The sequence below is a fragment of the Cibotium barometz genome, chromosome 3 (assembly GCF_041138505.1).
Source record: "Cibotium barometz isolate CiBa-2024 chromosome 3, ASM4113850v1, whole genome shotgun sequence".
Lineage (NCBI taxonomy): Eukaryota > Viridiplantae > Streptophyta > Polypodiopsida > Cyatheales > Cibotiaceae > Cibotium > Cibotium barometz.
In genome coordinates this window covers 19,066,406-19,092,444 of record NC_141048.1, presented here as the reverse complement: position 1 = coordinate 19,092,444, position 26,039 = coordinate 19,066,406, and the positions used below count along the sequence as shown (strand labels likewise).

The 26,039-nt window shown below is 43.7% G+C and overlaps 1 protein-coding gene across 1 annotated transcript in view; it reads left to right on the top strand.

The window, feature by feature from the left end:
* Nucleotides 1-7,923: 7,923 nt before the first annotated feature.
* The window catches only part of LOC147639804 (uncharacterized), a 32,051-nt gene continuing 13,935 nt past the window's right edge, over nucleotides 7,924-26,039 (top strand). The window contains exons 1-12 of the mRNA XM_086774222.1: nucleotides 7,924-8,217; nucleotides 8,396-8,519; nucleotides 10,692-10,856; nucleotides 10,950-11,021; nucleotides 11,119-11,190; nucleotides 11,437-11,508; nucleotides 11,624-11,695; nucleotides 11,814-11,885; nucleotides 13,127-13,198; nucleotides 13,276-13,347; nucleotides 13,488-13,553; nucleotides 13,693-13,746. Of these exons, the coding sequence (XP_086630348.1) occupies nucleotides 8,142-8,217; nucleotides 8,396-8,519; nucleotides 10,692-10,856; nucleotides 10,950-11,021; nucleotides 11,119-11,190; nucleotides 11,437-11,508; nucleotides 11,624-11,695; nucleotides 11,814-11,885; nucleotides 13,127-13,198; nucleotides 13,276-13,347; nucleotides 13,488-13,553; nucleotides 13,693-13,746 (989 nt within the window). The 5' untranslated portion in view covers nucleotides 7,924-8,141. The remainder of the gene's footprint in view (nucleotides 8,218-8,395; nucleotides 8,520-10,691; nucleotides 10,857-10,949; nucleotides 11,022-11,118; nucleotides 11,191-11,436; nucleotides 11,509-11,623; nucleotides 11,696-11,813; nucleotides 11,886-13,126; nucleotides 13,199-13,275; nucleotides 13,348-13,487; nucleotides 13,554-13,692; nucleotides 13,747-26,039) is intronic.

Below are 26,039 nucleotides of genomic sequence, written 5' to 3'. Positions count from 1 at the left end.
ATGATGCTCCCTTCTCTCTCACTTGTACTCGCTCCCTAGACGCACCCCACCTCGACCAACAAGGTGCCATATATATTTTAGTGAAAACTATACCTAGCCTTGCTTAAACATGTGCCATTTTCCTTAGAGCCATGAAATGCAACTTACCAAATGTGGGTGTGCTAACCTATTATTTGGGTTATCACACTGAAGAGATCCATAGCCGTGGGTGTGGATGAAGAGCCTTAATCACCTTGATGGAAGTGAGAAGAAAGGAAGCCCATGCAAGAGAGATCCTACAACCAATCCTATTCAAGCATGCATCCACCATCAAAAGCAAGCATAGATTCAAAAGAACATAAGCAAGACAGTAGGGAGAAGAGGGAAGAGAGCTCACAAGTATCTTATTATTACAAGGGGATTAATTGTGTTTTGCTTAATGTCAAACTTACCTTATATACAAGGCTAGTGTTCATAACCATAACCTAAAGATAGTCCATGGCCACTATGTCTAGCTTTAAAAAATCATATACACGAAGTCATAGACTTCCTCATTTGGCATTAAGGATAGAGTAAGTCTGCTTTATATATTCCAGTGTCATCTTACAAAGGATAGATCTTAGGTTCTAAAATGTAAGATGGTGAAGCACCTTAAAAGTAAGGATGTCAATCAGTGCACTAACTCAAATTCCTAGTTGGGCCAATTGACCCTAGCACCTATGAAACTCTTAAAGTTACAATGAAGTTATTTGATCCAACAAGCATGTGGCAAGCATAGAGTGAAGCTCAATTTTAGATAGTCGGGTGGTGTCACAAACCCGATCTCAAAGTACATTTCCTTATTGGCTTGAAACATTGAGCAAAGCTTCAAGACCTTGATGTAGGGCTACACATACCATTAGTCTCAAAAATATTAATTGAATATAAGAAAAATTGGAATTTAAGCTTGGTTTGACATGTAATATTCCAAGAAAAAGGTTTTACAAAGAGGCACTCAATGATCATGATTGGCTCACTCATTTAAATGGAACATGTTGGACTAGCAGCCAAAATGCCATCCACTTAGGACCAAAGTGCCTCTCATAGCATGGATTAAAGATTGAATTTTACAATTCAATAGAATTGAATTGTGAAATAAGGGATTTGACTTTCAATAGAATTGAATTGTGAAATAAGGGATTTGACTTTCAATAGAAATTGAAAGTCAAATAAGGGATCAAAAGATGCTAGTGCACATGCAAAGCCACAATAAGGGAGGAAGGATTAGTCTTGGAAAAGTTCTCAAAAGTTTGGATTCTCATAAGGTTGGAGCATGCATAGTTTTAGTGTTGGCTCAGTGTTGGTGATGGTATTAAAATTTATCATTCACTAATTTTGCCAATATTTACTAGCTCCAAAACTTTTTAGCAGCCAACTCCTCTCTCTCTCTCTCTCTCTCTCTCTCTCTCTCTCTCTCTCTCTCTCTCTCTCTCTCTCTCTCTCTCTCTCTCTCTCTCAGGCACATGTTAAAAAACTTGATGACCTTAATCTCTTGTGTGTGCATTTTTTCAACCATCTCCATTATATAATGTAGAGAAAACAAGCTCCGAACCTTTTTAGTAGCCATCTCTAATGAAATGATAATTATGGTCAAGGAAAGGTATAGCTCTATGTACAATCCCTTTCGTTGTCCTTGCAACATGTGAGCTTCTTCTACTCTATGCATAAAGCCATAGCTATGACTTGGCTTGAAGTGAGGGTGTTTCCCTTCTCAAAAAATTATATTGTCAATTTAATCTCCATTTCTTCTACTCTATGCACAAAGCCATAAATATGACTTGGCTTGAAGTGAGTGTCACTCCCTTCTCAAAACATTATATTGTCAATTTAATCTCCATTTCTTCTACTCTATGCACAAAGCCATAAATATGACTTGGCTTGAAGTGAGTGTCACTCCCTTCTCAAAACATTATATCATCAATTTAATCTCCATTTCTTCCCCACTTGTCATGCATCTAGCTTCTTACATATGGGATTTAGGGTTTTTTGGAGTAACACTTGTTTGGATTCCATTTTTGGCATATGATAAGAGGCCAATATCATGGTATAAATGAAAATAGGTCTCTAAATTTATTGTCTATATAAATTATTCTAATTTTCTATCTTTTTATAGGCATATATTATACTTTTGGCAAATTTATTATCTATATAAGTTACTCTAATTTTCTATATTTTTTATAAGCATATAGTGTAATTTTAGTAAATTTATCTTTGCAACTCAACCAAAACTAGTAATTTTGGGAAAATAGCTAAAAGTTTTACATCTAAAAGATGCTAGCACTTTTTGGAGACCCCTAAAATATAGCCATTGTTGAATATTAGCCCCCCTTTTTTTTCCCCTTGTGCATGATCAACTTAGTTTAGAGATAAAATCTTTTCTACTAGGATCTAATTAATATAGCACCAAAGATTGAGTGTAACAATTTTAGACACGACCAACTGAAATCCATGTTAGTGGAATTGTTTGCTTCTATAAATCAATAGAAAGAGCACACATGAAACCGATACAAAGAAAAGATAATATTTATGATGACCTTGTTAATAGAAAATCAATGTTTAACTACACTCCCTTTGTTGATAAAGGAGTAATGACAACAACAATTAAACTATTCATTCTCTCTCTCTCTCTCTCTCTCGCACCGTGCGCGTGTGCACAAACACATATATAAAAGTGAAGGAGGAGATTAAACAAGATCTAGACGTGACCATCGCTAGCATCCAGAGAGTGGTCAAGGAAGATTTGAAAGAACACATTAAATTAGAAGTCATAGATGAAATCAAGAAAATTGGAACTAAGGAACTTTGGGCCATCTACCTAATGCACAGTACATGGATGGAGATGAGGAGGGGTACCTAGTGAATAACTACATGGAGTAGTGCCAATGATTGATTGGGATCTATTTGAATACAACAAGTAATCATGTGACACTCACTTATCATTATAAAATTGATAAGTTTGGGGTCCAAACAAACTTAAGGGTACCAAGATATAGATTGCCCACTGAAAGTGATATTCCATGGCTTTATGAGATCATAGTTATAGTATTAACTTATTTCATCACCCCTCCAACTTTTCATTATTAAAATTTTGAGAAAAATCCACTATCAATATTTATATCATAAATAAATCTACTTTTTATACACTAAAAGAGTACTATTTTTGAGTTTGTTGCCATTTAGAATGGATAGAATAACATAGATAATTGTCTTTTGATGTGACTTGAGGGTGGAAATCAATGCCGTGTAGCTTTTAGGGGATTTCAAACTTAAAATGCCATGCAAGTGACATTCACAAGTTGTTAACTTATATGTATAGTGCATTAAACTTGAAACCTCAATACAACTAATACTTCCAGTATCAGAGGCATCCTAAAAAAACCTCTCTTCCCTCCCTTGATTTTATGTTTGTTATAAATCTTGGTCTTGCTTTTTCGTTTTCCAAACTTCAAGTTTTATTGTATCAATCTTACCTCCATGGTCTTGTGTTTTCTTTTTTCAAACTTCAAGTTTTAATGTATTTTTGGGTATGGGAGCCATAGATAGGAAACTCTCATAAAGCCCTCCTTCCTCCCTTAATTTTATGCTTGTACGAGAGGGTAGAGTTTTACTTTCAAGCTCAAAGTTTTAAGGGCAAAAATGGCGATATCTCAAAGCATTTATTCAAGGTCAAGTGATACACCATGAGGGTTCTTTTGAGGTGGCTATATCATTAGGGATTCAAATATAAAATTTATCTACATGGAGTGTTTTAGAAATAAATTACATATTATCAAGTAGAAAAGGATCTATTTATATTTATAAAACAATCATAAATATCCTTGAAAGTTAACTTTTCAAAAAAGTGCATGCCTCTCTTGAAGAAGACCACTGCTCCATATAAGTACAATTGCATTCATTTACTACAATCAAACACAACTACTATTGTTAAAAAAGCTTTAACAAATTGAGAAATGAGAGTTTGAAGAAAAGCAGCCATGTTTAAAAAGTGGCATGGAATTTTCAAAGGTATAAACTTTATCACATTCTTTAAGTGCTAGATAATTTCAAAAGAATTAATCACTTCTTTTTAAGGACTCTCATTGAAAGATACCATAGCCTTGAAGGAGAGGCAAACTGAATTTGATTTTTTCCTATGTGAACACAAAGACAAAGGCAATGCTGGAAAGTTTCTAAGGTGCCCCCAACATGTGTTATAAGTAAGATGTAAGGTAAAATTGCTGATATACGTCGGAGATTGCCTAGCAAAGGCTAATAGATATTAAATATTTTTGTGCTTTTGTGTTCCTTAAGAGTGTGTACAACCCCTTAACAACCTTCAACTAACTAGATACAAGTATCAAGTTGTAAGTTTAACATTGGTTATTTGAAGCTTTGTAACTTTATGTCGTTTGATTCCTGTAGTGTCCAACTATGTACAATTGTCTATTAAGGGATGGATGTAGTGTTAAGGATGGATGCACATTTTATCATTCGTGCTTATCCACCACGGATAGGCTGTATGAGATACCCTTTAATAAACAAGGCTTTGATCTGTTAACTAGAACAAACCAAGGCCCTTTATACACTGCCTTATTGAGAGGAGAGATTTACACAATTCTTGCAATAGTAAGAGGGTGGGTGCTAGCAAATGACTGATGGCTTGATTGCCATTACTAGCCTGGAGGTAGTGTGGGTGCTGGTGGGTTGATATTTCTTTCCAGGCTAGTAATGGCTTGATTGCCATTACTAGCCTGGAGGTAGTGTGGGTGCTGGTGGGTTGATATTTCTTTCTAGGTAGGTAGTGGTGAGACAACATTCAATTTCAATGGATCGGGGTTGATTTATTATAGTTATAATCTTTCATAAAATAAAATAATAATAATCAAGTTGTGCAAAAGCCATCAACTCCATCACAAAACAATACACACATGGTTAATTCTTAATTAGTAGATATTAATCAATTAAATGCCTCTTGATCCCTTCAACTTAATATGCATTTCAACACTATGGACAATGTAACCAGTTGGACAAAACAATGACCTTTCTTACCCCAAATTTGGCCCAGTCGTCCCCCTCACTCCATAAAGAGGTGAAAGAAAAAGTATGAGCGTGTTCCTCCTACAAAAAAAAGGTTAATTTAAGTGAGTCCATGGGGATGTCCAACTACTTCTCATGAGTGATGTAAAAATGTGTAGCTGAAGCTTTTCTCTTTGATCATAAGCATTATAATACAATCAATGTTACCCTTTATCTATGTTACATTATGACACATGCTTGTAATGACATTTATTGGTGGTGTCTTAGTATGATGGGAGTAGTTAACAATGATGCAATATGACATTCGTATTATTTCCATTTTGTGAACTATTAGTTACACATCAACATGCCTTCTATGATCTTGGTGTGTTAGAATATCATGTTCCTTTTATATGTAACCATACATATATCTTGTATAATCATACAATCAAACATCTTCAAACCACACAACCCTCACTATATATTAAGGTTCCTTTTTCTCCTACAAGAGACTATTCCAACTATTACCACCTCTATATGCTCTTGGTGTGTTAGAATATCATGTTCCTTTGCTATGTAACCATACATATATCTTGTATGATCATACAAGCAAACCTCTTCAAACCACACAACCCTCACTATATATTAAGGTTTCCCTTTCTCCTAAAAGAGACTATTCCAACTATTACCACCTCATATCACACATCACTAAATAACCATGCTAGCACATCAACATGATACACATGTGGCAACTTGTGGACCCAACAACTAATAAAATAGACATGGGCATGTGGCTTCTTTCCATTTCTTTAATTGCACTAGATATAATTGTGTAATCAACTTGTAAGGTGGGTGAAGATGCCATATGTATTTTAGGGAACTAATTATTGTGCTCATGACCAATAAAATATCGACGAGTTTTTGTGCACAAAATTAATTTTCATTGTTAGTCATGCATGTTAATGAATTTTGGGACTTTCTATTCTTATAATCTAAAAAATTTAATTGTTATAACATATGAGGTCTTTCCTACTTTTTTAAATGATGGGAACCCATTAAAATTGATATTTCTTTTAGTTCTATCATTCTATCGAGATTATAGTTATGATATTAAACTGTTTTATCAACTTCACTTCTCGTTTTTTAAGATTTAAGATAATTCCATTGTGACTATACAAAGTATGGATGACTCTATTTTGTACACTTATGAAAGTATCACTTTCCAGCTGTTTTCCATTTGACATAACTATACTATATAGACTATTGTTTGATGTGACTTGGTGATGCACAGAAATGGCATGTAGCCATGTGACTTTTAAGGGATTCCAACCTTTCAAACACGTAAATGATGCTTATTGGGTGGTAACAATTACCTATAGTACCATGACTTGAAATCTCAATACAATGTATACTTTGGTTGTAGGACCCATCTCGAAAACCCCTATTTTGCTTCCTTGAATTTTTGTTTATTGTAAATCTTGGCTCCATGGTTTTTCTTTTTCTTTTTCTAAGCCTCAAGTTTTAATGTATATTTTGGGTATATGAGCCATATACCCATCTCCTCCTCCCTTAATTTTGTGCTTTTAATAGAGCATGGCTCCATGGTTTTACTTTCAAGCTTAGAATTTAATGGCCAAAGCAAAGATACCTCAGAGCATTTACTGAAGGCTAAGTGAGGTAACATGAGGGTTCTTTTGAGGTGGCTATGACATGAAGGATTTAAAGATAAATACTTACACACGGAGTATTTTGATGTTGCTTTGAAAACACATTTAGTCTTGTAAGGGAGGACATGCTTTAATTAAAGGGCCACAAATGATTGCCCCCTAAGAAGACAATTACATGCATGTAAGTTCACTTGAATTATTCACTTGCATCCAAACCCAGCTGTCTATTGTTGAAACAACTTTAACTAATCAAGAAAAAAGAATTAGAAGAAGAAGGGGTCATGTTTGAAAGGTGGCATGCAATTTTGATTTGAATATCTAGAATTTATCTCATACTTGAAGTGCTTGTGATGAATTCAAAAGAAAGACCCTATTCCCATGACCCCTTCATTTAATGCTATGAGAGTGATGCTTGCATTCTAGAAAAAGGATTTTGTACTTTTTAGCCAAAAAGTTATAATATCTTATTTGTTAAGATGTTGGCCCTTCGTGGCCTTAATTTGGCTCCCCCTTGTCCATGACTTGGACCAACCAAATATGCACCTTCTTAGTATTTGTAAGAAGTGGAAATAAACTCCTCAAATTTGACCTTAGCAACTTTAACGTGCTTACTTGAAGCTTTATTGTGCCAGAAAAGTTGACCGGTCTAAAATTAAGGTCTCATGATGGGAAGGGCTTGATTTGCTGCACAAATCTATGGAAAATTGGGGATGATGAGTTGACCATGGGCTTGGATAGATTTATGACCAAGAATAATGTTACAATTTTTTTTCAAAGGAGACTTTATTTCTTTATTTTGCGTGTGGAAATGAGAATGTTGCAAGTTGCAAAGTTGTCTTCAAAGTCTAACACTATACTTGGTGGAGGGTGGGAACAATAGCAGGGTGATTAAGGCACTATCCTAGTATCCTTTCTCCTCCTCCCCAGGCACTATCCTAGTATCCTTTCTCCTCCTCCCCCACTCTGGCCCTCTCACTCCACGAAGGGGTGAGAGAGTGTGCATGTTGTGGAGAACATAAGAAAATTTAGTCATATTATTAATAGCTCCAAGGTTGAGAAATAGAGAATTTTGGATTGGTTGTGAACAATCATGGGAGAGGTAAGCACTGAATTAGTGGATGCTAAGCATGTGAGGAGGTGAGGTGCATTGAGTTGTCTAGAGAGACCATTAATTAAATTGAGGGGTTGAATTTTTTGTTTTGTTTTGTTTTGGGTATCAAAATTCGATGGGCGAGCTACACCAACTTTCATATAAATTGAAATAAATAAATGAATAAATGAATCAATGGTAACGTAGCTGAGCAAAAAGTGATGGACTGTGTCAATGGCTGACACAGCTCATCAATCAACCACGCCTCTTCTCCCCCTCCCCTTTACCTTATTCTTCCGCCGACACCCCAGAACATCTTTCGCCTTTGTACCTAGGTTTCTGTGTTGCCTTGCTCGCTCTCCCTGCACAGTATGAGAGCAATAATTCTGCTGCTATGGATGATGTTGGCCCTGCTCTTCACCCCTCCTGCTGCCCCTACAGCTGACGGTCATCTCTCCCTCTCTGTATCTCCAGCAATTAATGTCTTTATTATGCAAATTGGCATTTTGAATATGAAATCATGCGCATACATCATCATTATCCGGTGTAGCGCCTTTTTGAGTGTGCCCATGAGGATGTAGTGCTACTTCTGAGTCAGGCGATGATGTAATGTGGAAATGTGTAGGCGAAGCTTTGCTCAAGATCATAAGCAAATGGCAGGTCTCGACGCCATCATCCTGGACAGGCGAGGATCCTTGCCAGAATTGGGAGGGTGTGGAATGCGGCACCGATTCGCGGGTAACTGGACTGTGAGTACCACTCTCTCTGCACCCCTCCCACTCCATGTATCGTCTTCCGTTGTAGTGAAGTTTGGGTTGTTAGGCAGTTTACACATCAAGGTATCTTTACCTTAAAAATAAATCATCCCAATTGTAGTTTCCAGGTCAAATGTAGCAGTCCATGGCTAAGCCTCACTGCTCACCTAAATTTGGTGCTATAAACTGCTCTCTGTAGTTGTGTGTGTGGACATAAGGAAGTGCAATTACAACTGTAAGGTATGGCAGCTTGATAGTTTGGAATCACCAACCCTCCAATGCATACTCTTAGATGACATGGCGAGGTCAAACGATTGCCACCACATCAATCCACCACAGCATTTGTGCATCCATCACATGTTTTCTTGGGACTACAGCTCACCACCTTCTTTTAAATGCATTTTACCAGCCTTATGATCTCCCCCTCCCTCTCTCTCTCTTTCTCTCTCACACACACGCACGCACGCACGCACGCACGCACGCTCACACGTGCACAAACGCATTTGGTGTAGAGGTAGTGAAGATTGTAAAGAGCATACACATACTTGGGAGTTGTGGTCTTAGGTCCAAATTTTACAATGAGTCTAGCTGCCACAGCACAGTCTGTGAGATTGCTTGCCCACCATGAGAGGTTGCTTACAAGCTGAGGTTCAAAACAAGGCACTCCATTTTATTCCCTTGTCAGTCTTGTAGCAATGTATGGTGTGCCATTTTAGGATATGGACCTTTTGCAACATGTGAGGTTCCAAATCATAGGACTCTTTTCTTTTAACAGCAGGGCTAAAACTTGTTGTAATGCACGCATGCTATTTAGTTGGTCTCAACAATGTTAGGGACATGAGGAGCTCCTTGTTTGAAGCCATTCTATGGGGAAACTATATTTAAAAGTGATAAGAGAAGATTTTTCGAGGATGAAGATGAATGATTCAATAGCAATGTAACACATGGACAACACTGCTATTGCACTTTCTTCAAGGCTGTGGTCGACTTGATTACCAAAGGAACAAACACACCCACAAGACACGCGTGCTCCAACAGTGGAGGTGATATGCAAGAGCAACATTTTGGTAAGAGAATGAAGAAACGAGAGGAAAGTATGCCAGAACCACAACCTTCTCTACTATGGACGTATTGAATCTAGCCTTTTACTTTTTTCATGTTGTCTTAACATCCAGTTTACGCATGGATCATCGCGTCACATGTGTGGGACTGGCTGCCCTTGCTGTTGGCCGACGGGCTTGTATGGGCTGCCGACTGGCTGCTGGCCATGCTGGCCCATTGGTAGCACTAGGTGGCCCTTGGTTGGCCTCCTTTTGGTGGCCTTTGGGCTGCCAAGTGCAAGGCAACTAGGCTGGCCTAAAGCCTTGGTTGGCGTTCTTTTTGGTGGCCTTTGGGTTACCAAGTGCAAGGCTGGTCTAAACCTTGACTAATCAATGCTTCTACATGCTATGGACTCCTATGCTAGGATGACCTACATGAACTGACTGTTCTCCAAGTGGGTTAAGTGATAGATTGTGTGACCTAAGGCTTGGAAAGACCTACGTTGTTCGTGCTTGACATGTCCCTGGACTAGGGCTCACAATCGGGTCACGGCGTACGACAATTAATTCCTAAAAAGGTACTAAATCTGTACAAGTATAGCACGGACGATGAGCCAGTGTGTCAAAAGGCACCTCAGACTAAAGTGGATGTCACCCAGTTTAGTACGAGCAGTGAGATCATACAGGTCACTGCTCACATACACGAGCACATGATCCTCTGGCCCCGCACACCCGTGCTCCGGGGTGTTACCAAAGAGAGTGCCATTCCTTCTGAGAGTTAGACGCCCCCGAACCCTGAAATCTCTTCCATCCTCTCGTCAGCTGCAGATCGAGGATATCCTTTGGTGACATGGAGAGCTCTCATCAGAGGGCACACTAGCACCTTGTATTAGCCCCATGTCTGCAGGTACTCAACCCCATTGACACACGTTTTTGGCGTAGGTAGTTAGTTTCTTTTCGTTTTTCTTCCATGCCTTTGCATTTTTCATGGAGATATTGTACTATTTTTTTGGTCTCTTAGATCCTTTGGATCTTTTGTAGACATTAATATATTTCTCTCTCTCTCTCTTGCTCCCCCTTTCCCTCTTTACCCCATACAACATATGTGTTGTGCATTGGAGAACAGGAACTTGACAAACAAAGGGCTGGTGGGAGATATCCCTTCAGAGATGGGCAGCCTTGAAGGTTTGGTGTCCTTGGACTTGAGCAATGCCAACAGCAACCCTGGACCTTGGAACCACATCACGGGCGACCTCTCTGCACTCTCAGGCATCACAAACCTCCAGAGCTTGTAAGCGCCGTCGTTCCATTCTTCATCATGTTACAGTAAACTAGTTTGTTTTTGTTTTTGTGTTGGCATATGATGGGGCCCGTTTTGTTTCAGAAACCTCACTTTCAATGAACTGAATGAGCAGTTTCCAACAGTGGTGCTTCAATTTACTGGCATGACTGCCCTGTAAGTGTGCATACTGGAGCTTCATTGTTTGCCAATGAAAATTTAAGAGCTTCTTGAATTTGACAAAGAGAAGGCCGGCTCTTCGTGTGTTTTGCAGTCGACTTGACAATGCTCAATTGACAGGAGCATTCCCACAGGGTCTGTCCAAACTGAGCAAGCTGCAATATCTGTAAGGAAGGATCTTACTGAAAAGTGTCTTATCTCTCCACACCCCCTCCCACTTTCCCTGCCCTCCCCTTCCCCTTCCCCTTCCACCTCCAATCCTTTGGTCTCCCGTTGGGAACCTCATGTGGGCACAGAGGATTGCTGAATGATTAGTTGATCTTTGTTGATGATTTGTGAGACATGGAAAGCCTTGTTTATGGCCACATCTGCAATACATAATTCTCAATTAAACTGTTCAAATGAAATGCAGCTATCTGGGAAATAATTCCATGACTGGATCAATACCTTCTGAGCTCAGTAGCTTGACCAATCTGATAGAGTTGTATGTTCTCATTCATAAAGTCTACCTTTTTAGTGCTTTCAAATTCTGTCATTATGTTTCAAACAACAGAAAGGCAGCAGTGATGAGCTACCCTTAATTACATTGTGTGTAGCAGGAGCTTATGGGGGAACGGATTCAGTTCCTCGATACCAACTGAGCTGGGTGACCTTACTAATCTCAAATATTTGTAAGTCCTTGTTAGAGGTCATGGATAGATTATATGAGTGAGTTTGTACTCATTTATTGTGACCAGCCTGAAGAGCAACATCAAACCTCTACTAAGATTTGTAAATCATCATGTGCAGGACTTTGCATGATTGCAATCTCTCTGGGGGTCTTCCATCCGAGTTTCAAAATCTGAAGAATTTGGAACGATTGTACGTAGTTCTCTCTCATGTCAAGATGCTTTCACCCTTTGTACATGTTGTATAGTAGACTTGTAAATGGTTTAGGTCATTGGTGTAGCAGGTTAGCTATCCAGTGTGATTAGTAAACATGCTGTAAATGGTTTAGGCCATTGCTGGTGACTTGGAATAGACTCCAAAACTGAGTATTTGGTGGTCTGAACGATTTAGCAAGCGGGGACAATGTACGGTTCTTGTTTTGTATGTGGACTTAGTCATTGTGACAGGTGATCAACAGTAGAAGATTCTGCAGACTTGAGCTGCTTCAAGATGAAAGATGTTGGGCTCATGCACTGTTGTCTCTGGATACATGTTTTAACAGAAGTCAGATAGCATCTTTATCTTTCAGCATCGGTACACCTTGAGAGACTCTACATGTTTGTGGCATTGCTAAATCAAAGCCATCTAGTACTGTGATGGAGGTTGATCTGGAGCTGTTCTTGTGTGGAAGACTCTACACTAGTGCAGGAGACACTGCATTGGAGGCTTGTCACGAGTGTTATCCATACCAAATCAAAGATCAGGTTGTAACTGGTATAATTTGGCTCTAAAGAGATGGTGGAAGGCAGGGATGCATGGACTCAGATATATTTGAGGCTTTTAAGATTATGGCATCACTGATACTCAAGGCAAAAGCCTTAATAGTTCATTGGCGACATGGGCTCTATGGAGACGATTCATACACAACATACACTTAGTGTATTGGGATCAGTTTTAATTTCTGATAAGAATATTCTTGCCGAATAACATTATTATTTTGTGAATGTCTACCTGAGTAAGCAATATCGTAAGTAGTTGAGTTGATATACTTTGGAAAATCCAAAAGGGTGTGACTACAAGGCCAGGTGCTTTGCATCCTGTGTGAGGCATTGTGGTGAAGGTGGATACGTGAGGATTTGGAGCATCACAGGCGCAGGCGACAGAGTTGCATTGTGTCAGCAACTCGAGCCATTGCAAGGAATTATGTACTCCATGCTCACATGAAGCACAGTGAGCTTCACTGTTTCAAGGTGTCAACTTGGTCTGCTGCGTCACACCTAGGGAATTGTTTTGATTGGTTTGTCAAGTTGGGTCTGCTGCCTTACACCTATGAATTGTTTTGAGTGGTTTCATAAGGTTCTTGGTAGAGATGATTTGGAACTACTGTTATTTCTTTGTATGGAATTCAGGCTTGTCGGTAAAGTTAACATGAGGCTGAACTTGGGTTTATTCAGGTATTTGTATGAAAACACGTTGACTGGACCCATTCCGGATACTTGGGCAAACATGGAAAACCTGCAAGAATTGTACGTCTTACTTGGTTTCTTGTATACTGTCAGTGTCCATAATAAGGCAGCTTAAGTGTGTCGGCATGGATATGCAGGCGACTGCAAAACAACTATCTTACTAAGTTATTTCCTTCTTGGATACAAAACTCTACAAGTCTAACAAATGTGTGAGTTCCTCCTGTCAATCACTTTCAAGTTTACTGCTATTTGGAGCTGTGCTTAGAATGCTAAACCAGCATAGTTTGAAAGTGTTACTGTAAGAACTATCTACCACTCAGCTTCCCACTTTGTGTTGTCCACGCACCAGAGACCTTTCTTACAATGATCTTTACGGACCCATTTCCAACATTACAAACAATCATTTAAAGACATTGTGAGTACTATTAGGTTTTCCAAATGATCTCCATTGTTCTTATTAGCAAGAGATTGGTCCATTCAAGCTGCATATCTGTGAAGCTTTGGCTGGAGCAAGTTTTGGTTCATTATTTAAGAAAGTTATGCTGCTGACGCAGGAACATTGCCTGCAATTTTTTCTCTGGAACAACACCAAGTTCTGGTAGTACAAAGTAAGTGTTTTTTTTTTTGGGCGTTTTTTAAGCCAAATATCTATTTTGATCCACAATTGTGTTGAGCAGTTGAGCTTTGTAATTGTATGGTCAAAGTGAAAGAGTTAGTCTTATCATAAGGGATTTTCATGCTAGCTGAAGACATATATAAATATAAATATAAATATCAATAAATAAATAAATGATTTATATGGAGAAAGAAAGAAAGAAATTCATATTGACGTTTGCGGAAGGCTAAAATGATCTATGAGACACAATACATTTAAAAAGACCATACAAATGCGGATGCTTAGGAGGTGGCCAGGCTTTTCATGGGAGGTGATGGAATTCTGAAGAGCATTGTCTTGGACAGGGAACCAAAGTTCATTGGAGCTTTTTGGAGGGCCTTGTTCTATGGTTTGGGGGCAAAGGTACCAGACCTAGAGTGTGAACAAGAGTATGATCACAATGCCATTGTGTTACTGTCAAGAGCATTAGACTCTTTGGAAGGAGTCCTTGCCAGCATGACATCAATCATGTCATGCCTTGCAGGCGTCAACAAAGCAGACTCCCTTTGAGGTAGTATATGGTCATTCAGTTATTAACCCGATGACCCAACCTCTTGAGACTTCCGCAGGGAACTATGACATCGTTGAAAGAGGCCTGACTTCCATGCGATCCCAATGACAAAGGAAAAGGGAGAACGGGAGCCTGAAGGCCATCCTCTCGAAGAAGGTACTTTGGGTGAGGTAGTGCCTGAAGTGCAACTTTTAGCTTCTCTGCTGAAAAAGAGGAGTCTAGGTACCGTACAAATATGGCACAGCGGAAAAAGATACAGCAAGAGAAAGTACACTAGACAATGCAATATAGAGTGAATGGAGAGAATTTTAAAATTTTGATTGTACCAAACAAGAGATAGGTACAATATGATAGTGCTACTTCCCTTAGTGCTAGGCTTCATTATGGCTGAGTCTGCCCTGCATCTCCGGAGGTTTGACAGAAACTCAGTACAAAGGTCTTTGTGTGAATATATACTCTTATGTGTGTGTGTGTGTGTGTGTGTGTGGAGTGCGTGTGTGAGAGCATATCTTGATATAGAGTTCTACACCCACTATTGGGCACCGATGACATTAGTGGGAATGTCGTAGTATCTAGTCCATACTATGCATAATGGAGTTGATAGTTATATAGTCTTGTGGATTGACTACGGCATTCGACCACTGGTTGCGTTTTTTCACTTGGGTTGGGAGCCATTTCATGGAGCATTAAAAAGCAACCTACTGTGGCACTTTCCTCTACAGAGGTGGAGTATCGTGCAGTCTGTTATGTTGCCTGCGAGGCGATTTGGTTGCGGAGATTATTGGGAGAGCTTGGCTTTCCTTCTACCGGATCTACTCTTCTTTGGTGTGACAATCAGAGTTGCATCACCATCTCCAAGAACCTTGTGTTTCATGCTCATACAAAACACATTGAGATTCGGTATCACTATGTTCGTGAACGGGTTCCTGTTGGAGATTTGCGTTTGGAGTATTGTCCTTCAGCAGAGAATGCAGCAGATTTATTCACCAAGCCGGTGTCTTAGGCTTTCTTGGCTCCTCATCTTCGGCTTTTCGGAGTTTGTTCAGCATCTGGTGCTGAGAGGGGGTGTTAGTATATTCATCCCCATGTTCTGCCCATGTATTTGCCCATAGTTGATCCCTTTTATGGCCCTTGGTTGTGGGTTGGCCACTTGTATTTTTCTCCCATTTTTCCCAGGTCGGGTGAGCCTGCTCTAGTCGGCCAACTCATATGGTCCAGCCGGCCAGCTCCATCTTACCTATTTATAGGTGGGCTGGCCTCTCCCCTTTCATGGATTCATGTGTGGTTCATGTGTTGACACACTCTCACCTTTTGTATCCTTCACTTATGAGACTAGTTTGTCTCTTGCTCGGGATTGCTTTCATTGCAGCATATTCAGCTAATTAGCTTCATATCTCTTTCTCTTGCACTCTCAGATCAGCACACTCTAGTGCTCATCTTGCTTCCGCTCTGTGCACTCTTTCACTTAGGCAGTGGGCTATCTCCATCCAAGTGCCTACCCATGGGCTCTTTGAGGTTTGCTCTTGGAGGTGCTGAAGGAAGGCAAGGCTGTTTCGGATACTTTGCTTCTGCTCCCCGAAAGGCTCGAAGTCTACTGGTCGATGACTGCAGGAAGATGCCAGCCTCTTGAAGGGCACTGTCAAGGTCATCAACGGCTCTCTCGGGGGTAAAGCTGGAAGAGGACCATATCCCCTCATCCATCCCGCTATAATGGGGTCGTAGATGAGGCTGTTAGGGATCCGTGCTGACTGTTGCTGGGAGTCCTGTTGCTAAGGATCGGTGAGGCTAAGAATCACAAGGGCTTGGTCCGAGAAAGTCATGTGTGCAAGGATGCCCACCATGTCGTCCTTGTCACAATCCCACTCATTTGCATAAAAGCAATCAAGGCGGGAGAGGATGGGGCTCATTGATCTACAATGAGAACAGGAAAACGAGAGGGTGCCTGGTGAATGGCCAAACTTTGGAAGGTGCCAAGTGTCCTAACCTGTGATGTGGAAGAGAAGTGCCTCCAAGGTGGCACTCTCATGGCTTGAAACTGTCGGGTCTGGGCATCCCCTGCTGCAATCCTCCGGGTCCTCATGCACGTTAAAGTCTCCTCCCATGCACCAAGCATCCACCATGGGGAGACCCTGCCACACACCTGAAGCCAGAAGGAGGTGCCCTGAGAAGCCCCATTGGGGACATTGAGGAGCTGAAGCAGGTCTCCCGGACATGAAGATCATCACTGAGCACGGCCAGGTATGATTGGGCTGGAATCCTCAATCTAGCCGAGTCTAGGGGGCCCTTTGCTTGCAGAGTACCAGATGGATCTTACAGAGATGCGGGCCCACGGTTTTAGTCGAGCTTTTGAGGACAGATTTGCAGCCAGTTTACTTCGAGCTTGGGATCACCTCAGGCTGGCCCTAAGGCAGATAGCTCCAGTAGCCTCAGAGGAGCGGCTTCGACAGACAGCCATTGGTTTGGAACCCTTTGATCCGTTTACCCAATGGCCACATGTTGGGGACCCGACCTCATGTATCATGGGGCACATTGAGCATAGCTCCTGCCAAGTCCCTTGGAGATTGGATCGCACACAGGCAGTTACCCCGGGAGTTGCAGGAGAGAGGCCTGACAGGGATATGGGGTAGAGACAAGCTCAGCATCGGGAGGAGACTCTTGATGCCCCCTTCTTTGCATATATAGTGCGGCTAGGCTGTAGGACAGATGCTAGAAATTGATGGCACCCGGGCAGCAGCAACATGTAGGCAGTCACAGGGCCCCTCTCAGCGCTTCAAAGGGCAACATATATATACACTGCTATATGAGCTGGCCCACTGCCCTGTAGTCTCCTACACGACCTGAGAAAAGGTAAAATCTCCATTAAAAAAAGGGTGGGCAACCCACATCAAAGGCCCATAAAATAGGGGAGAAATATGGGAATGTCAGAGCATGGAAATGGCCCCCTTAGACACCAAAAAAGCCACCAACAGGAGATGATATATGCTAATAGGTTTTACCAAGATTAATGGTGAGGTCCCACTGAGTGCAAAAATCCTGTAAGGCATCCAAATGTCTCTGAAGCCCCTCAGCTGAATCCAAAGGAGGGCAATGTCATTTGCATAAAGTAGTAGGTGGATGAATATGCCTGCTAGTATGGGACCAACCCTGCCTAATGTGTCAATGAAACTTGAGATCTCATCAATAATGTAGAGGCCAAAAGAAGTGGGTGATAGAGGGCAGCCCTGTTTCACCCCAATAGTAATGGAAATCTCTTGCGATGTACCTCGTGGTGTTCTCACTCGTCTTGGGATGGACTCATAGAGGGAGATGATGCTCCAAACCATGTTAGATGGGAATCCTATTCGGTGTAGACGCTGTAGGAGGCAGGCTTAGGGTACAATATCAAAAGGTTTGCAGAAATCCACAAAGCAGCACTAAATCCTCTGATGTTGTGCTTTGCCCTCCTTGATGATGGCACAGAGGGTGAAGATGTGGTCAAGGGTAGAGTAGCTTCTCCAAAAGAAAGTTATATTAAAATTTTCTACAAAAGACTTAAAGGGTCTATGAGACCAAAAAGTGTATATTGATGTCCATGGAATCTCATCATCATGGAAAACACAACAACAACAAAATGTATACAATCATGTCCAGGGACGGAGTGATGTATATCCAATCCTGATCTAAAGCATCAATCTATCAATATCCATGAGCTTCTCTCAACATCAGCCGAATAAGTCACTCTTGTCATACTGGGAGTGTCTTGTCCAGGATATCTAGCATGGGAGAGATAAGTAGAGTCGACAGGCTTGGTAGAACACTTGGGTGTGGAAAAGTGACCCTATGTCACTCAAAAGTCTTGTGAATCTGGAGTTTGTAGGTGGGGTGGGGTCAAGGTGCCGGGCGTGCTGGAGTGTGGTGGCTCGATCCAGGATGACTCCAAGGTGTGGCCTGGTAGTAGAGGATGGTGCAGCCAAGGCTCTGGGCTTCACTGTGGGAGGTGGGTCGGCTGTGTGTGGGCTGTCCTCTTTTGGTTAGAAGAAACAAGTGATGGTTGGTTGGAGGGGGTGTGGGCGGTGTCGGGTTTGGGACTCTCTGTGTCGACAGAGCTCATCCGAGGCAGCACTGATCTGGATAGTGTATGATCCTGTCTAGACACCGAAAGTCCTCTCTGAAAAGGCAATGAAATCACCCGCAGATCTCGTAGTATACTAGGCAATGGCAAATGTCCTTTGACTCAACCACTTGGTGGCACAAGCAGATCTTGTCCTCCCTGGATATACTCTCAAAAGAGATGAGAAAGAAAGATATATTAACGTCTACAAAAATAGTACAATGATACCATGGGTGTACAATGCCATGGGAAAACTAATAAAGAACATGGAAACTGAAAACTGAAACATGACTCTATAAGCCTCATCATGGCAGATGTGGCTATGGCGAGGGCATGTCATATTAATCTCATGGATGTCTTTATGTGGTGGAGATCCTCGGTGCTCTGGGTCGGGGGTGCCTGGCACCTAGGATGGAGTAGGCCCACTTAGGACTTCTCTGGGACGCGAATATGGCCCTTGTGTACAGCTGGTATGAGCTGATGTTGATGCGGGGGTGTCAGCATGGGTGGTTGATGTGGATGCTAGTGCCATGAAGAAATCAGTGATGGATCTCTGGGCAACGCCTTGTGTGGGCTGGCCTTGTCTCTCAGAATGTCTCTCAATACTCCGTCCCTATGTTGTCTGAGCTCATTCAGGTACATCCCCAGACATTTTTGGTCCTCATATTGCATCACCCATGCAAGTGGCCCAAACCCCTCCTTGAAGAGGTAGTGAAATCTCCCCCATATCGCATAATACTCTGGGCATCTGAACATATAGTGGGCCTTGTCCTCTACCTCCCCTTTGGTGCCAAGTTACTTCCTAGTATTAGAAAGTTGACCACATACCAAGTTATTGAATGAGTGCACAAAGTGGAAGCAAACAAGAAGTAGAGTGTGTTGAGCAGAGAGTGCAAGAGAGAAAGAAAGAAAGAAAGAAAGATTTTATTAACGTCTTCCAAAAGACCGAACTCGGCCTATGAGACAAATCGGTGTACCTGTATGGGGTATCCTCTGTCATCCCAACAAAATGAAAAAGTACTGAACTAAAAAGCTGAATCTGGGTGTGCAATAAGTACAATGAGTGGTGAAGGGGATGGAGCTCTACTACTAGGAGAATGCAAAGCTATATGCATGGAGTATACAATCATGATATGCAACCTAGCTAGCTCCATCCTATACCATACTGGGGGTATAAAATGGTATACATCAATGAAGGGGGTGTCCACAGCTCCCTGAAGAACATGCCTGGGTGTGCTCTGAAGCGAGCCAGTCGCTCCACACCCTCTGTGTGAAACTGAGCTCTGATCTCTGTCATCTCTCTCTGGTATAGGCGTGGTGTCCGAAAGCCAGGTGTCCTCTGTCTCCTGCGGGCTATGAGTGTCTCTGCTCTCTGGAGAGTAATTCCCTGCCGTGTAGGGGCTGGGAGTGCGATGGATCTCTGAAAAAATGTAGTAATCTGTGTCTGTCGTCCCCCCTCTGGAGCTGTCTGAGCCTGTAATGATGTCTCTCTGTGGCGCTGTATGTCTAGAATGAATCTCCATAGTATGCGATGGTCTGCTGCCTCAAAGATTTGGCGTAGGGAATGTGGCTCTTCGAATAAAATGGGATATCTCTCTCCGATGGCTGTATATGCTCTGCATGTGCATACATCTCTGCACAATCTGCATACCCCCTCCTCTCGGGGGATCCGTGCTGCTCTGCCAGTCTCAATCTCCAATCGGTGTGATGAAACTCTAAGTTGACCAATAGCCACTCGGGAGCCGTGTGGTAAAAAGCCCTCCATGTGTCTAGGTCTCTCTATAAATCCATCATCAGTGATACTCATGAAGTGATCTCTGTAGTATAGCATCTTCGGTGGAAGAGGCTGTGTAGGCGATATCCATGTCTCTCGTGTATAGAGCTGCCATAGATCCTGTCTCAATACTCTGTTCCTCTCACTATGTGAGACGGATATGTGGTGCATCCCTGTCATACTGGAATGGTGGTAGATGATCCATGTCTAGGCCATGCTGTGAGAACCAATATGTGACCTGTGCATACCATGATCCTCTGTCTCCTGCCTCAGCCAGCTGTCTAGATGCCTCAAAAGCTCTGTATGACAATCTGTCCTGTGGCATCTCTTTGAATCTGTCTAGCAGGCATATAGTCTGGAATATGGCCTCTACCATCATAGGAGGCGCAACAAACTCTGCTCGGATAATGTCATGAGGTACTGACGGTTTGCTGCGTATCATGCATGCCATCATGAGGGCCTATGGTCTCTCTATCTGTGTCCACCCATGGGTAGCAAGGCCTGGCGCCCATACCGCTGCTCTATACATCAATGCCGGTGTGACTAATGTGTCAAATAGCCACCCCTTCGTCCGAGGCTCCTGAAAATGCGCCTGGTGGCACTGTCTCTCTAGCATAGCCAATGCTGCATATCCCCGTGTCAATCTACTGCTGAACCCATGGTGAAGCGTGTGGCTGCTTCTGCAGAGAAGGTAACCCCTAGGTACACGTATGATGTCAGCACCTCCACCTGGTGTCCTGCGAGAGTGAATGTCAGCTAACTCCTGCCCTGTCTTGATGTATGAAAGACCATAACCTTGGTTTTCCCAAGGTTCACAGTAAGACCCCTCTGTGTGCAGAAATCATCGAGTGCATGTAGATGCTGCTGTAGACCACCTAGAGACTCAGACACTAATACAATATCATCAGCATAAAGCATAATATGTACTGAGGTACCTGCTAAATCAACTCCATCTCCGCCTCCCCGTGTAATGAAGTCAGCCACCTCATCAATGTATAACCCAAATAGCGTGGGGGAAAGTGGGCATCCTTGCTTCACACCAATGGTGCTAGCAATAGTCTCGGACATACCTCCTGGACATCTGACTCGCCCAAAAACCTGCTCATATAATGCATAGATGCCCCATGTCATATCTGCTGGTATGCCAAGAGATTGCAGGCGCTGAAAGAGCCTCTCTCGTGGTACTGTGTCAAATGCCTTGCAGAAATCCACAAAGCAGCAATAGAGCTTTCTCTTCCTCACTCTGGCCTGATCAATCATACATCTCAAAGTGAATACATGGTCAGTGGTAGAGAAAGCTCTCCTGAAGCCTGCCTGCCCTGATGAGCGTAAACCTGCTTGCTCAGCATATAAGCTAAGCTCTTGCTCCAACACTGCACCATAGAGTTTGGCCAGTACGTGGCCAACCATAACTGTCCTGTAGTTGCTCGGATCGAGTATATCCCCTGTTTTGTGAATCGGCACAATGGTGTGCATCGTCCACTCCGCAGGCAAACCCTCTGCTAGTGCCCTGTTAAACAGGTGTGCAAGAAAAGGAGCCAAAGAATCTACTGCATATATGAGATGCTCACCTTGCAGGCCCATATGGTCGGCGGCCCGTCCATGCTGTAGGCGGCGGATAGCTTCCTGTACCATCGAGTGGGTAAAGAAGCTAGCTGTGGTAGGTCGAGGCTCCTGTGGCTGAGGTATAGGTGGCTGCTGTGGGGCGTGGTATAGGCCCTCTGCATTTGTGTGCCATGTCTGTGGGTCTGCAATAGGTGTCGGTGTCCGGTGCTCTCTGAAGTGCCGCCATGAGACAGGGCTATCTCTACTCATGAAGAAATGAAAGATCTCTAGCTCCTGTATCTCTGCGAAGGCCCGCCTTTTGCGGCGAGTAAGTCTCCTCATCTCTCTCCTCGACTCTTGCTCTGTGATGGCTCCTGAGGCTCTCTGTATGCGGAGCCGTGAGTATAGGGCTATGCACTCGTCATCATACCATCTGTTCTGGGGCATAGTCCCAGATCTCGCAGGCTCTCCTGAGTGTACACGATGTGGGAAGCTCTGTAATGCAGCCGTGTGTAGGAGTGATGCCAGCTGGGCTGTAATGGTATCCATAGGTGCCAGGGGATCCATGAGTAGGAGCCCATCCTCTACTCTGCCAGTGTATATGTCTGCCATGTCATGTGTGAAGTAGATGGTAGTGTGTGGCGTCGGTATGTGGGGGGCCGGTGATACTGGTGATCCGGCTAGTGAAAATGCCAAGTATGAATGATCTGCCCCAATAGGACGAGGTGGAATGGAGAATGAGGTGACAAGCTGTGATGCCTCCAAAGACCCCATAATGTAGTCTACCACCGTGCCTCCGGTCCGTGTATGACCCCCATGTGGGAAGCATGTCAGCCCTCCTGATCCCGGCCACTATAGCATCCCGTTATAAATAACGAGACGATGCCTGGCTCCCAACTCTAGTAAGTGGTCCCCATAATGTCCTCTGTCTGGTCCAGTGTCCTCTGATGCCCGACTAGCCCCTATCTCCTCTAGATCCACAGGGTGGAGGATCTCCATGTCATCATAGTCATACACCTCACACTGTCTGCTCTGTGTGTGGGCATTGAAGTCGCTCGTAAGAAATACTTCCCCTAGTGTAGAATAATGCATAATCTCCTCTGACAGACAAGTGTATGGCAAGGCTCCTGTCTCCTCCTCCTGTGGCATGTCCTCTGTAATGACATAAGAGGATCCTGATGGAGAAAAGTAACATAGAGCTATGTATATAACCCTGTCCTGTGAGAGCTGTAAGCTGATCCACATGTATCTGGCCTCTGGATCCTGTGCTACCACTCTCAGTCTCCCCTGTAGCTCCCGTCTGAATAGAACTGCTACTCCCCCCGACCCTCTCGAGGTACCCTGGCGTGTGGTCCTCCTGTATGCTGACTCCCACTGGAATCCCTCTACTCAAGGTAGCCCTCTCTCTAGGCTTTGATGTGTCTCTGTCAGAAGTATGATGTCTCTCCCCACCATAACATGCTCCAGTCGTCCAGGCTGCACCCATAGTGAACCATTACAGTTCCATACTGCCATGTGTATCGGCCATCAATGATGACCCGACCATCTCGATAGAAGGCCTTCTTGCCTTCTCTCCTCGCGTGTAAGACTCGTGGCATGCAAGTTCTCCTATGCTCAAGCTGCATCCTCCTGAGATCATCATCCAAGAAAATAGGAGCTCCCTCTAAACCCCGTAGTATGACCCACTTCCTCATGAAGGTGACCCTCTCTGGCTCCTGCAAATTGTAGGATGAGGGCTCGCTTGCGTGTTGAGTCTTTCCCGGCTCTCCATGCTTTGGTGAAGGGGAGAGGGTGCTCTTCCTTGTAGCCGAGCTTCATGCATAGAAGCTGTCCATCTTTCTCGGGAGTGGAGTCGGGTGTCTCGGCTATACCTATGACTCGAATGTTGAGGCGGCGGGCATGCCTTATCTTCTCCTCCTCAATGGTGGTGTGAATGATTTGGTGTTCGTCTCCTCCCTCACTTCTTTACGGATGTTCTTCTTCACCACCTCAACCCATCCTGACTGCTTGGCTTCGAGCTTTCCCTCCATGTCCTTTGTGATCTCCTTGGAGATCTCTTCTTTGATGGCCGTGAGAGTGTTGTCATTGATCTCCCCTTCTTCCTTCTCAGTATTCTTGATGGCTACCATTTCCACTTTCAATGCACTCACCTCCTCCTTGAGTGCCGTGTTCTCTTGTTCGAGGTTCGTGACCCGTGCTTTGAGAGCCATGATGTGCTGGTGTAGTTTGTTCTCCACCTCATTGAAGTTGGAATCAGATGTCTTCTTGTTCTCCTTGATTAGTGCCTTCATTGCCGTCTCGAGGGCCTCGAGTTTCTCTTGGAGACTTGGGGCCATTCCTCTAGATCACTCTGCAGTCCTTCCCACAGGCAGGGAGGAGAGAGAGAGAGAGAGAGAGAGAGAGAGAGAGAGAGAGTTATGTTGCTGCCTTGGGGGCCTGAGCAAGGGTGGGTGGGGCAGCCAGCGCAGCGAACAGAAGCCGCAGTGGGCGGCAAACAGAGAGAGAGCAGCGAACAACGACAGTAGCGAACAGAGAACAGCAGGGAGAAGGCGGCAACAGTAGGGGCGGCCTCGGGAGAAGGCGACAGTAGTGAACAAGGGCGGCCCAGGGAGAAGGCAGCAGCGAGCGAGTGGGTGGGTAGCAGCAGCGCGATGAGTGAAGGCAGGTAGCAGCAGCGCGATGAGTGGGTGGGGTAGTAGGCGGCGAGCAGGGGCGGCCCAGGGAGAAGGCGACGGCGAGCGAGTGGGTGGGGTAGCAGGCGGGTAGCAGCAGCGCGATGAGTGAGAGGGAGAGGGAGAGAGAGAGAGAGATATGAAGCAACTATGCTGAATATACTGAAGTGATACAGTCCCAAGCAAGAGACAGGAAGAGTCTCATAAGTGAGGGAGCAAAAAGAAAGACTAGACTATGAGAAAAGTGGGAGGCCAGCCCACCTATTTATAGGTAAGAGGGGCTAGCCGACTGGACATGGGTCTGCTCTGGGGCCGACTAGGAAAAGGGTACCCGACATGGGAAAATTCCCAAAAAAATGTACAAAAATAGGGTGGCCAGCCCACAACCAAGGGCCATGAAAAGGGACCAAAAAGGGGGCTCCAATGATGAGCAGAATCTGGGGATGAATGTGCTAACACCCCCTCTCAGCACCAGATGCTGAACATACTCTGAGAAGCCGAAGATGAGGAGCCAAGGAAGCCTGAGAAACCGGCTTGGTGAACAAATCTGCTGCATTCTCCGCTGAAGGACAATATTCCAAATGCAAATCTCCAGCAAGAACCCGTTCACGAACATAGTGATACTGTATCTCAATGTGTTTCGTACGAGCATGAAACACATGGATCTTGGTGATGGCGATGCAACTTTGATTGTCACACCAAAGAAGAGTAGATCCGGTAGGAGGACAGCCAAGCTCCTCCAATAATCTCCACAACCAAATTGCCTCACATGCAGCATAACAAACCGCACGATACTCTGCCAATGTAGAGGAAAGCACCACAGTAGGCTGCTTTTTATTGCTCCATGAAATGTCTCCAGACCCAAGTGAAAAAACACAACTGGTGGTCGAACGCCGAGTATCTGGAGCCCAATCTAAATCAGACCATCCAAGAAGAGTGCATCCTTGGCCATAGAAGATGCTAAAGTCCAGAGTACCACACAAGTACCGAAGAACTCTGAGAGCACACCGCCAATGCTGTTGATGGGGTTTGGATGAGAAAGAACTCAATAAGCCGACTGTGAAACACACGTCCAATCGGGAGTAGGTCAACCAAACCAAACAACCGATGAGAACCCGATACTGTCCCTGATTAGGAGCAGAGTCATCATCATCTGACTGAGAATCCATAGCTGGAGGTGTAACAGAAGCAGAGGGAGGAGGAGGAGGAGGCGGAGGAAGAAGAAGCTCACCACCCCCCTTTGAAGATGTAGGAGTGTTATCGAACACTCCTTTGAGTAGGAGGAGGAGGAGGAGGAGGTGAAAAAGGAGGCGGAGGAAGAAGAAGCTCACCACCCCTCTTTGAAGATGTAGGAGTGTTGTCGAACACCACATCACAACTCACAACTTTGCCGCCGTGCTGATCATATAGATGATATGCCTTGGACACAGTGTTGTATCTGAGAAAAGTCATGTGTTGAGACTCCGAGTCCAACTTGGAGCGATGCTCCTTAGGCACATGTAGATACGCCGAACAACCAAATACCCGGAAATGAACAACAGAGGGCTTCTCACCATGGAAAGCCTCATACGGAGTTTTATCTGGAAGCGCAGCAGTAGGAGACCTGTTCCGAATGCAGACAGCAACAGAAGCCGCCTCAGCCCAGAAACATCGA